Source organism: Malurus melanocephalus, unplaced genomic scaffold (assembly GCF_030028575.1).
Source record: "Malurus melanocephalus ecotype Western Australia unplaced genomic scaffold, MMel_1.1 scaffold_63, whole genome shotgun sequence".
NCBI classification, from domain to species: domain Eukaryota; kingdom Metazoa; phylum Chordata; class Aves; order Passeriformes; family Maluridae; genus Malurus; species Malurus melanocephalus.
This window is the reverse complement of record NW_026623295.1, coordinates 1,070,691-1,085,144: the sequence shown is the minus strand read 5'-3', so window position 1 is coordinate 1,085,144 and position 14,454 is coordinate 1,070,691. Positions and strand designations below refer to the sequence as shown.

General features: G+C 37.5%; 1 protein-coding gene across 3 annotated transcripts in view; it reads left to right on the top strand.

The window, feature by feature from the left end:
• Positions 1-10,061, top strand: part of NAA16 (N-alpha-acetyltransferase 16, NatA auxiliary subunit) — a 64,838-nt gene extending 54,777 nt beyond the window's left edge. For 2 of the 3 annotated variants that reach the window (XM_057366323.1, XM_057366324.1), the window contains 8 exons: positions 544-672; positions 1,235-1,448; positions 3,183-3,376; positions 4,107-4,215; positions 4,730-4,828; positions 5,410-5,553; positions 7,937-8,034; positions 8,301-10,061. In XM_057366323.1, the coding sequence (XP_057222306.1) occupies positions 544-672; positions 1,235-1,448; positions 3,183-3,376; positions 4,107-4,215; positions 4,730-4,828; positions 5,410-5,553; positions 7,937-8,034; positions 8,301-8,501 (1,188 nt within the window). In that variant the 3' untranslated portion in view covers positions 8,502-10,061. The remainder of the gene's footprint in view (positions 1-543; positions 673-1,234; positions 1,449-3,182; positions 3,377-4,106; positions 4,216-4,729; positions 4,829-5,409; positions 5,554-7,936; positions 8,035-8,300) is intronic. The other variant, XM_057366325.1, reaches the window with a different exon arrangement.
• The last annotated feature ends 4,393 nt before the right edge of the window (positions 10,062-14,454 follow it).

The window sequence follows — 14,454 nt, the reverse complement described above, 5'->3', positions numbered from 1 at the left end:
TACAYAGAATGTTTTTCGCCTATTCTCAGTTTAGAGCTTTAAAACTACTAAGTCTCAGTCCTAGGGTTTCTTTTCTTGTCAAAATATCAAGTATAAATCTGTTTATGTAGACAAACAAGTTCTAAGAAACATATAACTACTCATACTACATGAGAAAGCAGTGGGTTTTTAGACTGGTGGATGCCACTTAACCTCATGAGAAAAAAAGAGCTAATATGGGTTTGCCGAACTTAAGGAATTTTTTTAAATGGTGTATTTTTTCTGCCCCCCAAAGTGTAGCTATGCATACAAGCATGAGTTAATATTAAAAACCTGTTGAGTCATTAATCTTCAGATAATTTTTAAATAATTTAATCATTTCAATCTATTCCCTTCTATCTGGGCAAGCATAGAATATCACAAGTATTATTCTCAGTCACTGGGTGTTTGTCATTTCCTGGTGTGTTCCAAGTAGTTGAAGGATTGATTGTTTGCTCCAGTCATAGCTGAAAGACAAAGCTGGTAAATTACAATAACAAAACCTGATTGTGACACTTATTTCAGGAAGGAACTTCTGCTATGGAGAACCTGAATGAGATGCAGTGTATGTGGTTCCAGACTGAATGTGCTGCAGCTTATCAAAGGCTAGGGAAGTACGGTGATGCCTTGAAAAAATGTCATGAAGTAGAAAGGGTAAGTAGTTGCAAACACTATCCATTGCTTCCTCAGTATTTCTTATATTTCTTATAAGTATTTCTTATACACCAGTAAAGATATTTGTTGATGTGATCAGCACAGCTTTGCATGCTAGAAGCATATAAAGCTTCTAGTATAATGGCTTTTAAAAGCAGGTTAATACTTGATGGTTTATTGTAACAGGTAAGATGTCTTCTCTAGCTATTACGTGAAAGACTATTATTGAAGTGAAAAGGATTCAGTATAATATACCATGTCTCCTAACTATGCATCTMTTCATATAGTAACTTTATGCTGACTTTTGACGATTGTTTTAATCAGAATAGTCACATTTCAGATGGCTTTTAGAGTGCCCAAGTCCTTGAATAATCACATTATAGGCTTTGTTAAYGGATTTTTCCCTACCAATAGGTTCTATTGAACAGTCAGTATTATTAAGATATTTCTATAGCTGTTAAATATTGCCTATARATAGTGTCAGTTGTAACTTTATTCACCTCTATCTAATAATTAGACTAAGTAAAGGATGAGTATGAGTGTGTTCTTTTTTTTCTTGAAGCATTTTTTTGAGATAACAGATGATCAATTTGACTTCCACACGTACTGCATGAGAAAGATGACTCTTCGTGCCTATGTTGACCTTTTGAGATTAGAAGACGTGCTCAGGAAACATGCCTTCTACTTCAAGGCTGCTCGATCAGCAATTGAAATCTACTTGAAGCTCCATGATAATCCTCTTACCAATGAAAGCAAAGAACAAGAAGTGAATTCAGGTATCTACACTTTAATGAAGGCTCATATGTCTATGGCATGTGTAAAAGCATATTAAGTAAGTTATGTGTTGCAGAGTTAATAAAACACAAATTTTTCTCTTTTCTGTCACATTAACTGAAACGGTATCATAGATAACATGCTGTAGTTCTCTGTTCACACCTCATCACTCAGTAGAACTAGAGCATGAAGGAACCTAGCTGTAGCTGGATTTCTTGGGAAAGAGTGGCATTTCAGAACATTTAAATCAGRTTTGGTTCAGCCATTAGATAAAAATTGTTAACTAATGAATTATGAAGCAATGGATAGTTTTTGCATTAAAGTAGTTCTAAATTGTAAGATTTTAATTTATTACATCATAATAATAGTTACTATTGCATTAAGTTTTATCACTTTTCACATAACTTGAGGATCAAAAAACTTTTGGTCTTTGAACTTTTCCATGGGGARAAGTATTAGCAATATTTATACATTTAGAAAATTATTTAAAACTAGAATTAAATGGAAAACAGACTTTCTTAGGAAGCCAGTGGAGTGTGATTTGGAAATTGGAGGACTCAATGGCAAATTGTTTAAATACTTTTTAATATAAGATAAATAGTTGTTTCTCCTTTAGTGGATTTGTAGCTTCTGTCAGAATTGCCGTGGCAGTTCACTAAAGTAGTGAAATTCATGTCTGGCTCTTTGCAAAAAGGRAATAATATTTGACATGGGGAGAAAGGGAAGCTCAACCAGAAATGCCACTTAATATCACAAATGCAATATTACCTTTATTCAAAGGTGAATAGTRAGTTTTTCTATACCTGTGTATGTATGAGGTATAAAAAGAGGCATATTTGAGCTGTTGAACTGKCATCTTTTTTCTCTCCAACTTTGTTTCTGTATTTACTGTAAGATATACAGAGGATGGCAATATATCATAGATATAAAGGCGGGTGGTGCCTTAGAAGTCATGTTAGTTCATTTGTCTGCTCTTCATTGGGATTCAGGACGCTAACCTGTGGAAGAAGGTGGCACTGTGTGGGTAGGGTAAAAAAAAACACTGGCTTCCCTATGTCAGAATGGTGGATGACTTGAGCAGAGAGATCATGGTGCCATAGCCACAAAAAATGATGATGTGTTAGTCCCTTGGGAGCTCATTTTTCTGTGCCTTGCCACATGTAGCAAAAATTCAATTCTCACTGAAACACCATGGTAAATAGAGTGGAAGTTGCTGTTTTATTACAGCTAAACTGATCMTTTTCTTTTAGTTATCCCATGGTATTTGCATGAAATTAATTCGATTATCATGGCTGTATATTGTCAGACGCTTCAATGAAAAACAGGAAGTTTAGCCTGTTTTCAGATGGAGTGTAAATCCATCTGAATGCTTCTAGATGGCATTAGAAGCAAGCTGAGCTACAGTCAATACAAGAACTCAATATTACCGTTGTTCATTTTCTGAGGTAAAACCTGTGACAGATGTAACACCTTTATGTAGCCAACCTTTGAAATCACTGAGGTTTCTGTAACAGCCATGTAAGAGAAACTATGCAAGATCAAGTGTTGTGTTATGCTGTAAATAGTAACCCAGCAGCAATTTTGGCCAGTGTAGTGTTGGTACTTACAGAAATTAGTGTAAAAGTTTGCCATTTTGAGATGGGGAGAAGCATAATGACATGTGTGAGTTGTTTGAGAGAAACATGATTTTGAATTAAATACTTTGTTAATATGTTGTYTGTTACCATAATCTGTAGAAAATCTCTCAGCCAAAGAATTGAAGAAAATGCTTAGTAAGCAGAGAAGAGCACAGAAGAAAGCAAAACTTGAAGAAGAAAGAAAGCATGCAGAAAGAGAACGACAGCAAAAAAATCAAAAGAAAAAGCGAGATGAAGAGGAGGAGGAAACTAGTGGACCCAGGGAAGAGCTGGTTCCTGAAAAACTGGAAAGGGTTAGCATTGTCTTTCGTGTTGAGCTCATGTAATTATAATAAAAAGCCTGTAGGATGAGTTTACTATCAGATTCTCTTAAAATAATCTAGGTGTTTTTATAACATGATTTTTGCATGCAGAGGTACCTTTTTGTAGTCTACCTCTTTTTACGCTAAAAAAAGATACTTTTCCTCAGTAAATCCAAGTTCTACGTTAATATTTTTACTTTCCTTAAATTTCAGGGATTTTTCCAGACAGCAGGCCATACTTCATTGAAATAGATACTGAACAAAAAGATGTGTTTTGCCTGAAGAAATGTGGTTTTCATACAGTGAATAGGAAATGGTAGCAGAAATTTTTGCAGTTCACAAAGTCTGAAGACATGAGCCAGTCTTGTCTATTTTTCTTAGCACAWGGAACTTACCCCTCCTTTGTCACAGTAACTTCAAGCTTTTTGTCTAAGGTGGTTATATTTAATTGCTTCCTAAATGCTAAATTACAATGAGTACACAAGCAGTGCCAGAGTTTGCAATGATGCTGTCTTTATCAACATGAAATGATGAGTAAACACTTGTAAAAATATATTACTGTTTAAAAATGTTGTGGTTCAGTTTAATTCAGAGAGCTAGCTTCAGTTCACCTTTGACCTCTGATTATTTAAATGCCCTATATAACAGAAACTATCACTGGTGGATTTTATTTGACATTTATTTTAAGCTGTAAACTTCATTGTTCCTTTTATTGAAACAGGTAGAAAATCCATTAGAAGAAGCCATTAAGTTCCTTATACCACTTAAGAATCTTATTGGAGATGAGATAGAAACACATTTATTAGCATTTGAAATATACTTTAGAAAAGGTAAAGTACTGCTTAATTTTATTTTTGCTCTACAAAAATTTAATCCTTCAGTGCAACCTGTGTTATCCAAATGTAATGGGAAATGATCTGGAATGAATACTTACCTCACTGAAGCTGAGGTTTGCTTCATATCTAGTCRTAATAGGGTAAACTGTTTTTGTTTAGTCTCCCTTAAACAAAAAAAAAAAAACCTGAGAGCAGAGTATGTTGCAGTATATACCCATAAATACTGTGGAAAGGTATTTGTGGTGTGATCTTTAATTATCTAGAGAAAACCAAAGGTAAATAGATGGTAGCATCTGTGCGGTGTTGCCAGAATTTGAGCAGCAAGAACTTCTATTTTATTAAGCAATTTGAMTAGAAAAATAAACTTTCTTTCTAATTCTGTGTAGAAACTGATGCTTTTAATATTTGTACTAGAGTTACTAAAGAAAACCATAGTTGATGATGAAGAGAAGAAGTTCTGTATTCGTAATCTTGGTTTCCTAATACTTGTTTTTTCTTCTTTCCACAGGAAAGTTTCTGTTAATGTTACAGTCTGTCAAAAGAGCTTTTGCTATCAACAGTAATAACCCATGGCTACATGAGTGCTTGATTAAATTCTCTAAAGCTGGTATGTGTGTAGGAAATATGTAATTATAAAGATACAAGAAGTTACATTCTACAAGGACATAGTTACATATTTTTTGTGATGTATACTCTTGAAACATAAACTGATGCAAAGAAAAAATAGAAACAAATGGGTTTTTTCCATAGCAATATCAAAGAAAACTGTGCTACCCAGTGTGTACTGTGYGTATTGTGTTATACTCCTTCCTCCATTAATCTACCAGGTGGACCAAACAACTCATTTTGGCTAGATTTCACAGAAAAGTTAGTGTTCTAAGGATCTAGAAAACCCTTAAGTTTTAAGAAAGTAAGTGGCAAATACAGGAGGGAGATTCTGACTGAAAAAAATGTGTGTGGTGAACCTGTAATGGAAAGTTTACATGACAGTGCACCCTTATGAATATTTCATCTGTAAATGCATTAGCAGTGTTTGTGTTGACACATTTTGATCAGAGATTGGTCTTTCTGTGTGCAAATCTTAAAACTGGGAATTTTAGCMGTGATGTCTGTGGTTTCAATGTTTTCTACAATTGTTTAAATGGCATTTTTTTTTTGCCTCTCTTCCTCTTGCCTTGCCTYTTCTAGTATCTGACCATAGTAACCTCCCAGAAATTGTGAGCAAGGTCCTAGCTCAAGAAATGCAGAAAATCTTTGTTAATAAAAACTTGGAGAGTTTTAATGAAGAATTTCTCAAACACAATGCTACCTCCATTCAGCACCAACTGTCAGGTTTGTTTAACWTTTTCATGCTCTTGAAAGGAGATCATTTCAGGGACGTAAATCCAGAATCTTTATCTGCAGTCTGCAAGGCCAGTTTGGATGAGGCTTTGGGCAACCTGGTCCACTCTAAGGTGTCCTGCTAGTAGCAGGRYWTTGGAAATAGATGATCTTTAAGATCCTTTCCAGTCCAATCCATTCTGTGAATTCATGCATAAATTCCAATGAGCCAGAAAGTCACGAGTTTATATGGGGGGGAGGGGAGGGATGTTTTTGTATGCTTGTACCATTTTTTTTTAAAAAGTACTTCACTTTTTTATTAGATGCATAAGGATGTGCTCCTTACCTTGCAATCAAACCACCATGAATATTCAAGTATTGAAGCACTGTCATCCTTCCTGTTGCAGCTTCTAATTTTTGAAATATTAGAGAACAAAATCCTGTATCTATTTGCAAGTGCTTTTCCCTGTTTTCTTTTCAGCTGGAATGTCTCTGTTCCTACTCATAACTTTGTCACATAGCAACAGCATCAATAAAAGTACCATGATGAATATGTTATGCAGCTTTTGCTTTCATCTTCATGGTCAGCAGTGAAAATGTTGAAATAYGACACTCAGACACTATTTATATAGAAGAGCCACAAGTAGCTAGCTGCTGGACTTAAGTCAAAGGAAGTTGGAATTGAATGAGTACAGAAAGTTTTGACATAAAAATTGATGTGACTTTATAAGCTGGTAGAGAAAACAAAATGGATTTCCAGCAGTTAAACAAAAGCAAATATAGTTTTATCAAGGATATAAAGTCCTTGGTGCTAACCTCACTTAGTCTTTAAAAGTTACCTAGGGTCTGTGTAGAATAACTGAAAAAAGCTTCAGAGGATTGCTCATCTCTCCTAATGGAAGGCTAGGTAGAAGCTAATGGAAGTTTGTGGTATTCTATGAGATCTGTGTTTCAGGACAGCMTTTTGAGAGAAATGCACCCCTTTCCTGCCAGCAGGCTCAAGATTTGAGAAATCGAGTACAGGTATCTCAGCAGCCAGTTCTTACAGATGTGTTCTTCCACTCTTGTCATTGTTGAGCATCTCACTGGCTRTTTTACAGATCTTATTTTCTGGTCCACTGGTGTTATGGAAAACAGTACAATCACTGGAGAGGTTCTTGGTAGCTTTAGGACTTCAGCTGTGTGTTAGTCTTCTGTTTATGCTGGAACAGGTTTGAGTCAGTTGACTTACCTACTGTACAAAACTGTTTCTTGARCAGTTGTCTTTAATTGAAGTTTGCAAATGTGAAGGTCTGCAAGACCTAAACCGTGAGACCACAAATGAGTGTTATCTCAGCTTAAAATTACTAGTAAAAAACTATAAGCAGACTTCTGACATCTTTCCAATTTCTCTACCATCGCCTCCCTAACTTTAAGCAAAAGTAACTAGGTTAATATAAGTGGTTTGGGCAATAAGGACCCTACATTGAGTTTAGAAATTTATTTTCTAAAACCTACAAAAAGAAGKAAGAACTAGAAAACTTTATTTAGTTGGGAAAATGAGCAAAAATAAAAGACAGACAACATCCAAAATGTGGGGTTTTAACTTCTCCAGTAAAATGATTAAGCTTTTTACTGTTTACAGGAGATTACATAGTGGGGTGGACTTTGTATTTGGGCAAAGGAAAGTRCAATTAATTCCAACATGTTCATTAAGATGAGGTTTTAAATTAAAGCATCTGTGAAAGGGGGTGCAGAATTTTGCAGAGATGCCCAGACCAGTTTTGGGTCAACTGTTTGTGGTCCAAGAAGCTGTACAGTTATATGGTGCAGTGTTTTCCTTTCCGCGGATGTGGTCTAGTCCAGGTGAAGCACCAGACTTGTACTGCACGTTCCTTGTACCCAAACTGTGTCCTTATCTCCAGGTTAGCAGCCATGGCTCGCTGCATTGTGCCATATGGACTGGCCTGAACTTCTACTGGGCTGTGTTCCAAAGTTGTTTAGTTACTATTGATCAGTTATCACCAGTATTTCTGAAAAGAATTCAGTGTCTCTTGAGAATTACTCGCTTCTRCATTTGTTGGATGGGTTCCATTTAGCCTGCTGACTTGAAGGGTTTGTCATCAATGTACTCCATGATATTTTTTCTTTACTGAAGACCTGTCAGTCAAATGAGGTATGTCACTTTGGCAGAAACAGGTCTTCTGTATTACACAATCCTTATGCTTCTAATAAATTKCAAAATGGCTTTAGTTTCATTAGTTTTCTGTTACAAATAAGGGAGGAAGATACGGTTTACTAAAACTTGTGCGAAGTCTAGTTCACACTTGTGTGTAAGTTTTCAGGTTCTGTGTGTCCATATATGCAGTATGGCATTTAGAAAAACTAAACATTGTGGGTTTTGTCTTGTGATAAGGTGCAAAGATGATGTATTTCCTGGACAAATCAAGACAAGAAAAAGCAATTGCTGTTGCAACTAGATTGGATAAAAACATGAGAGACAAAAATGTGAAGGTAAAAGACACAGCATATAAAGCCCCCAAATGTGTGGGATCTTAAATAGTGTATAATTTAATGCAGGATAATGTGCATGCTTCATATATATCATGATAAATTAATATTTGGAAGAACAAGGTTTCAAATTTTTCCTATAATTAAAAGATCTGTGAATACCAACAGAGAAAYCTGTTTGCTCAGACTAGTATTGYTTAACAATATGTGCCTTTAGTAATYAAAAAATYGTGAATTGCATTTATTAACTGTTCCTTTTGTTTCTTTAGACATTAACAAAGGTTTTTGAGGCATTGCTTGATGGCAGTTTTGGAAGCTGCCACGCTCAATGTGAAGAATATCAAGCAGCATGTCATAAACTGTTTCCTTTTACGTCTGCCTTCATGCCTGCCACAAATGAGGACAACAGCAGCATTGCATCTGTGAATCACACGGCCATTAACCATGATTTGCTCTCCAATGAAATCTGAAGTAGTGTGTGCAAACCCCTGTGTGTGTGTATACCTACATGCACACGTGTATGAAACTCTTGACTCATTACATGCTGGCTGGATACAGATCAGGGTTACTTTTCCAGGTTGTATTTTAATATCTTTAACAGGTATCTAAAATAAATATTTGGATAGTTAAATGGAGTATGCTATTAGGGTTTTTTTCCTCCCAATGAAAACTGCCAATATTTATGTAAACATCTTTAATCAGCATTTTTCATGTTTATACTTGTACAGGTTTAAGTCTTTTAAAAACTCATCAGCCCTCCCTCACAATAATATGGGTATTAAGGACTGCTTTCACTTAAGTGTTGTTACATACACAGATATATGTGAACATATCTTGTTAATAAATTATCATTTGAGAGTTTTTAGCAGATTAAGACTGAAGTGCTTCTTGAATTGCCCTCTTTGTCTTTACTGTTCTTTAGGGGTTTTTTTCTGGGTTGTTTTGGTTGGATTTCTTTTTTGATCTTTGGTCRGTTTGGTTTCTTTTGAAGCACAGCAACAATGAAAGCATTGGGGGGTTGCATGTTTTTGTCAGGTGTGTGTCTTATATGGAACCAGTGTTGACAGATATGAAGATTAGGTTTGTGTAAAAAAACGCAAGTATCTAAGGCTTTTCAAAAAATATTCCATCTACCTTGTGTTCCATACCTATGGTTTCCTTAATTTTATGGTCAGTTTAAYGTTTTAAAGTTTTAATACCCTTAAGCAATTCCCAGAGAAGACATAATGAATTTGAATACTGTTGTCTGTCCCTTGTTCCATCTCCCCCTTCYTCTTTCTTCCTTCTGGTTTCTCCCCATCTGTTCACCTGTTGACACTTAGGTTGATAAAAGCTGCTCCAATTTTGGGCAAATGCAGAAGGTACAGTAATGGGTAATACAGYTTTTCTCTACATCATAAAAACTCCCTGGTGGGTGTGCTGTGTTACCTCCATTAAAAGTCTTAGTTGTCAACTTATGGCCAATACTCCAGAACTTCTCCTGGCTTAATACTATTGCTCTAGGTGCTGCAAGGCAAAACTGTGTGTGAGAAGTATGTTTTACATTTTAAAACTGTTTAAGGGAGCACAAAGAGGCTGACTACAAATCATAATGAACTTTTTTCTTACTTTGTATTCTGGTGCATTAACTATTAAATATACAACACATCAAAATGGAAGTTTAAATCTAATATACCTATTTAAAGCATAGCATTGCTAGACAAAATGGCTACATATCACATGACAGCTTTACATTCTATAAGAACTGCTATCAAAATRTAATTATACTGTGGCTTGTACAGAAAATCTGTTTTCTGGAAACGGTAATGGAATCATCCAATCTCAGTTGGTTTTATTTCACTGCAATGTAAATAATTTCAGTAATATTAACTAGCCCCTCAAAGGCAAGTACCASTTCATGAAGAGGGGATTTTATTAAGACAAATAAACTGTTCTAATTAAAMTTCTCCTTTGTGTCATCTGTTTAGATTAAAAAATTGTTGAATGGAAAATTCACTGTAAAATATTGCCAACATATGTTATGCTGTAATAAATTATTTTGTACACACTTGCCTTTGGTTTGGAATTTTTGCTTATTTATGGACATCAAACTTTACCCATCATTCTTATTAGTGGGGTTCTTTTTCTATTGAGTTACAACATTCACTGGTTTAATGTTAACTCTCTAAGTAAAGAAAAAATGACTATTTAGCGGATTGAGATGCTTATCCATAAATAGTAATGGCTTCAGASTGCAATCAAGTAGGTTTAGATCAGATAACAGGAAGAAATCCTTTGCTCTCAGAGTGGTGAGGCACTTGAATAGGTTGCCCAGAGGAGCTGTGGGCACCCAGCTGGAAGTGTTCAAGGCCAGGTTGGGTGAGGCTTTGAGCAACCTGGCCTAGTAGAATGTGTCCTTGCCCATGGAAGCAGGGTTGGAACGGGATGGTCTTTAAGGTACCTTCCAACCCAAATCACTGTGATTCTATGATTGTCACACACTGCCCTGAGAAATGTGATGTGTTTTTGTCTTGTGTATTCACCATGTGATGTTTGCTKTGGRACTTGCTCAAAGATGTATCARGCAAGGAAATGTTGTGGACCATAAYGGTATTGTTTTGGCTCAGCAGCATCTGAGAACCGCTTTTTCAGCTTCACACAATGAAGACACAAAGATACAGTGTCTTCTGTCTTTTAGTGATAGTACTTSTATTGCTAGAAACTTAATTCAGGCCTTCAAAAGAAAGCTGTGGCACTCCACATAGGACTGCTCATCCATATACTTGAAGTCAGACTTCAGCAAAAATAGATTACCAGATTACCTTTCCAGCAATGGATTCCTTGAGAATGTAGATGAATAATTTTGGTACCTAGACTAAGAACTGTAGGAACTTAGGAGAATTCTGAAAATTGAGTCTTCAGTCACTCAGTCTATGGTTTGGTTTTCCTTTACAACTGCTGGAGGCATGCAGCCTGCTGAGTTTCCTCAGGACTGTTGTTGCAGTTGTGAACTTCCTGGGGTAACAGATGTTTGGCAATCTGATSTCCCCCAAATTTCACCTTTGTTGAAGATGGGCAGGGTATGCTGTGTAACACTTAACAACCTGCTGGTACCTTAAGGTGTCCAGGCAGAAGGAAAATACGCAAATGCAGCACAAGGCTGCAGGCAGAGCGCAGGGCCTCGTTTATCTCAACAAGCCTGGCAGCATTAGATCACTCAGAGAGAAGACTAAATTCAGTTTGTTGAACTGATAGAAATGTTTATGTTTTGACTGCTCTGATTTCTGGTGGTTAATGAGTTCATCAGACAATGGCCAGAACTCGTGCAGGGGAAGTGTGACAGCCATGGTCTGAGACAGGGCAGCTGCTCTTCTATTGCAGTGCAGGCATTGCTGCTGCTTGGGATACTGTGACAGCACTGGGAGCTGTTGTGGCTCAGGATTTATCCATGCTGACTAGCAGGGTATCAAAAATGCTGCACCTCTGGTGCAAGAAGCTGGCTAGCTGTCTTGGCTTTTCAAAAGTCTGGATCTGCTGTGTCTGTGCTCTCCCTCAGGGTCTGTGAAACTATGTTAGYTGCTGAGAATGATGGTAATAGCAGCAGTGCTTCCTAAATACCCTAAATAGGGACTAATATCCTGGGTTATATGTGCAACAAGGCTTAGGCACAATTCTGGCTTGATCTTGGGTTTGTGGCATCCTCCCAGCAGTTACTCTGCATTCTTTGCATTCATATAGCACCCCTGTGATTGTATGAAGTATTCTGCTATGGTCTTTTGCTCTATAAATTAATTAGGCTTAATATGCTCTTTACTGGTCTTAGAAACACCTTCAAAATTCCTTCATAGTCTGGATGTGATGCTATAGATGCATTGATTTTTATTGCTATTAATTACAGTACATTTGCTTACCAGTCTTGTTTTCTGGATCTTTGACAACCTTTTGTTTTGAACTGGTTTGTTGTGGCTTTTCTAAAATCCCTATTGCTGCTCGCTGCACAAACCAAAAAATTGTGTCAACAGCATAAATGTCAAGAGAACTCMCTGACCCAGCACCTAATCTCACATAGGGTCCTGTCATCTCAAGTCCTCCTTCTTTCCTTCTCTTGTTTCCATAGGTGGGCAGACAGGTGTCAGACTCCAAGGCTGACAAACTTCTCATCATAGGAAATAACCTTGTTCCAAAACCCAGGCCCTAATGGAATATCCTGACCTGTTAACATACATGGATAGCAAAAGTTTAGTCCTGAATTAGCAATTAGAGTGAAATTCTCTCACATCTCTTCAGCTGCAGTATCTCGGAACAGGTCAAGCGTTAAGTGTGATATAGAAAGTTCAAGCATAATCGTGTTKTCATGTGTGAATGCACTCGCCACGTTTCAACAGCAACCTTGTATGTGCTTTTGGTGTTTGTTTTCCTATGGCTTAACTGCAGCTCCTCATGAAAAGTTCGTGGATTTGCCACCAGAGGGAAGCCTTGCATTCAGGATATTTGCATAGTAACAAAAGGCTGAAGTCTTGTCAGGTGGTGTTTTGTAGTCAGAGCGTTTTTGTAGTCAGGAAAATGTTTATCTTTTTCTTCCTTTCAGGCACTGGAGAGAGGTCGTTGTTTTGTACGTGCTGTGTCTGAATCAGACTCGTATTTGTATAACCTCGCTGTCTGTAGGCATTGATGTGGGGCTCTGAGAGTTGGTTGGACTTGTTTCGTACCATGTGAGAATAGACACATTGTGAAAAGGTGTCCCAGCCCACAGATGATCAGATTGGCCTTTTGGCAAATCCCATGTCTTGTGCAAAACCCCATTCCTGCCTTCAGGCTGATTAAGGGAGGCAGAACATGCTGGCCTTGAAGATTAGCCTTCACTCAAGTTAATTTGTCATGAACTAAATATGTTCTCTGTTCCCCATTTGGACTTTGCTGCTTTAACATATTTTAAGTCTAGACAAAGTGTTTGAAAATGTGCTGTTGACACTCAAGAGGMGGCTCAGGTTTTGAGAGGTTCCTAGATGTATTTGAGGTATGCAGCAAGATGGAGGAAGGAAATCCATGGCATTTCTAGGACTGATTTCATATGATAAATGGTCACACTTAAATCAAAGCAGAAGGGAGGAAGCGAGAGCCAGAGCAGGAGCTGTCTCTCTATTCCCTGTGCATTGCCTAGCACAGAGAACGCTTAGTTTGAGACAAGGGTTTATTCCACAAGTAATAAACTGTCACAAAACCTCTTTGTGAATGTAAGCATACTATACCTGCTTGAGGCCAGGCTGTGTAAACAGTAGTGCAGGAGACATCCAGGGACCCACAAAAGGCATCAAGCACCAAAGGTGTCTGTTAACTGTCACTGGAGATGTTTAATCAAATTTTAGCTAATCCTTGCATTTTATTTTCGTTTAAATGAGTTCTGAGAGTTCCTGAAGATGGAGGAACTTCTAATAGTAACACATTCTCTGCGTTTCTAAATACATGTCCAGGGAAATTCAAACCTCTGGGATGAAGCAGTTAGATTTGCCGTGAGTAAGTTTTTTAGGGATCCGTAAGAGAGAGCATGATTCATTTGCTCAGGGGATGGAGAGCTAACCCAGGTTGTGAGCCATGCACTGATGATTGGCTTGGGCACCTCAGATCCTGAATCCCCGAAGTGGAACAGAAATGTCAGCGGGTCCCTTGTTCTTCCTGCACTGCTTGGGACTGCAGCACTTGGCTGTGTCCTTTGTGAACACTGAAGGACCCATCAGTGTTTCTCCAGGGGACAGGCAATGAGAAACAAACAGCCYTGCAGTGGTATCGATAGGTGTCAATCTTCTCTTTGGGAGCCTACACCTCCACTGAAGACTTTCTGTTTTAATAGGTAATTAATTCTTAAAAAAAAATCAGAAGGCTGGACAGCTCTGCTGTGTGAACGGGTACCCCTACATCCAGCGCAAAGCTACAGGCACCTCAGGGTGCCAGACATCTAAAAATAATTATTACAGTACTGAGATCTGCAAGGCTGATTTTCTTTTTGCTTCTGATGCACCACCTAGACTGTAACACGTTGTGCTGAAAGATCCATGTATCCATGTGATTTCCTGAGCTTATCTGACAAAGTGTTGCTAAAAGCTTTTTCGCCTCTCTCCACTGTATTTCTCCAGTCTGTCTCTCCACTTGAGACTCTGGCACTTGCTGTTTGCTTCTGTGAACAGATTCAAGTCAGCAGCTTAGCATGAACCTTTCCTGGCAAATGTGAGTTGATTGTCTACCAAACAGAGATGGATAGACAATGAAAATATAGCAATACCTAACCAAATATTTGATGAGAAGTCCTTACATAGGTGTATCAGGCTAGAATATTTTGTACATGGCCTTCCATTCAATTCCTTCAAAATTCTCTCAATTACTTCCTATGGCAGAAGGTATGTTTTTTCTAGAAGAAATTGTGATCCTTCTGAGGTTGCTATGACCATG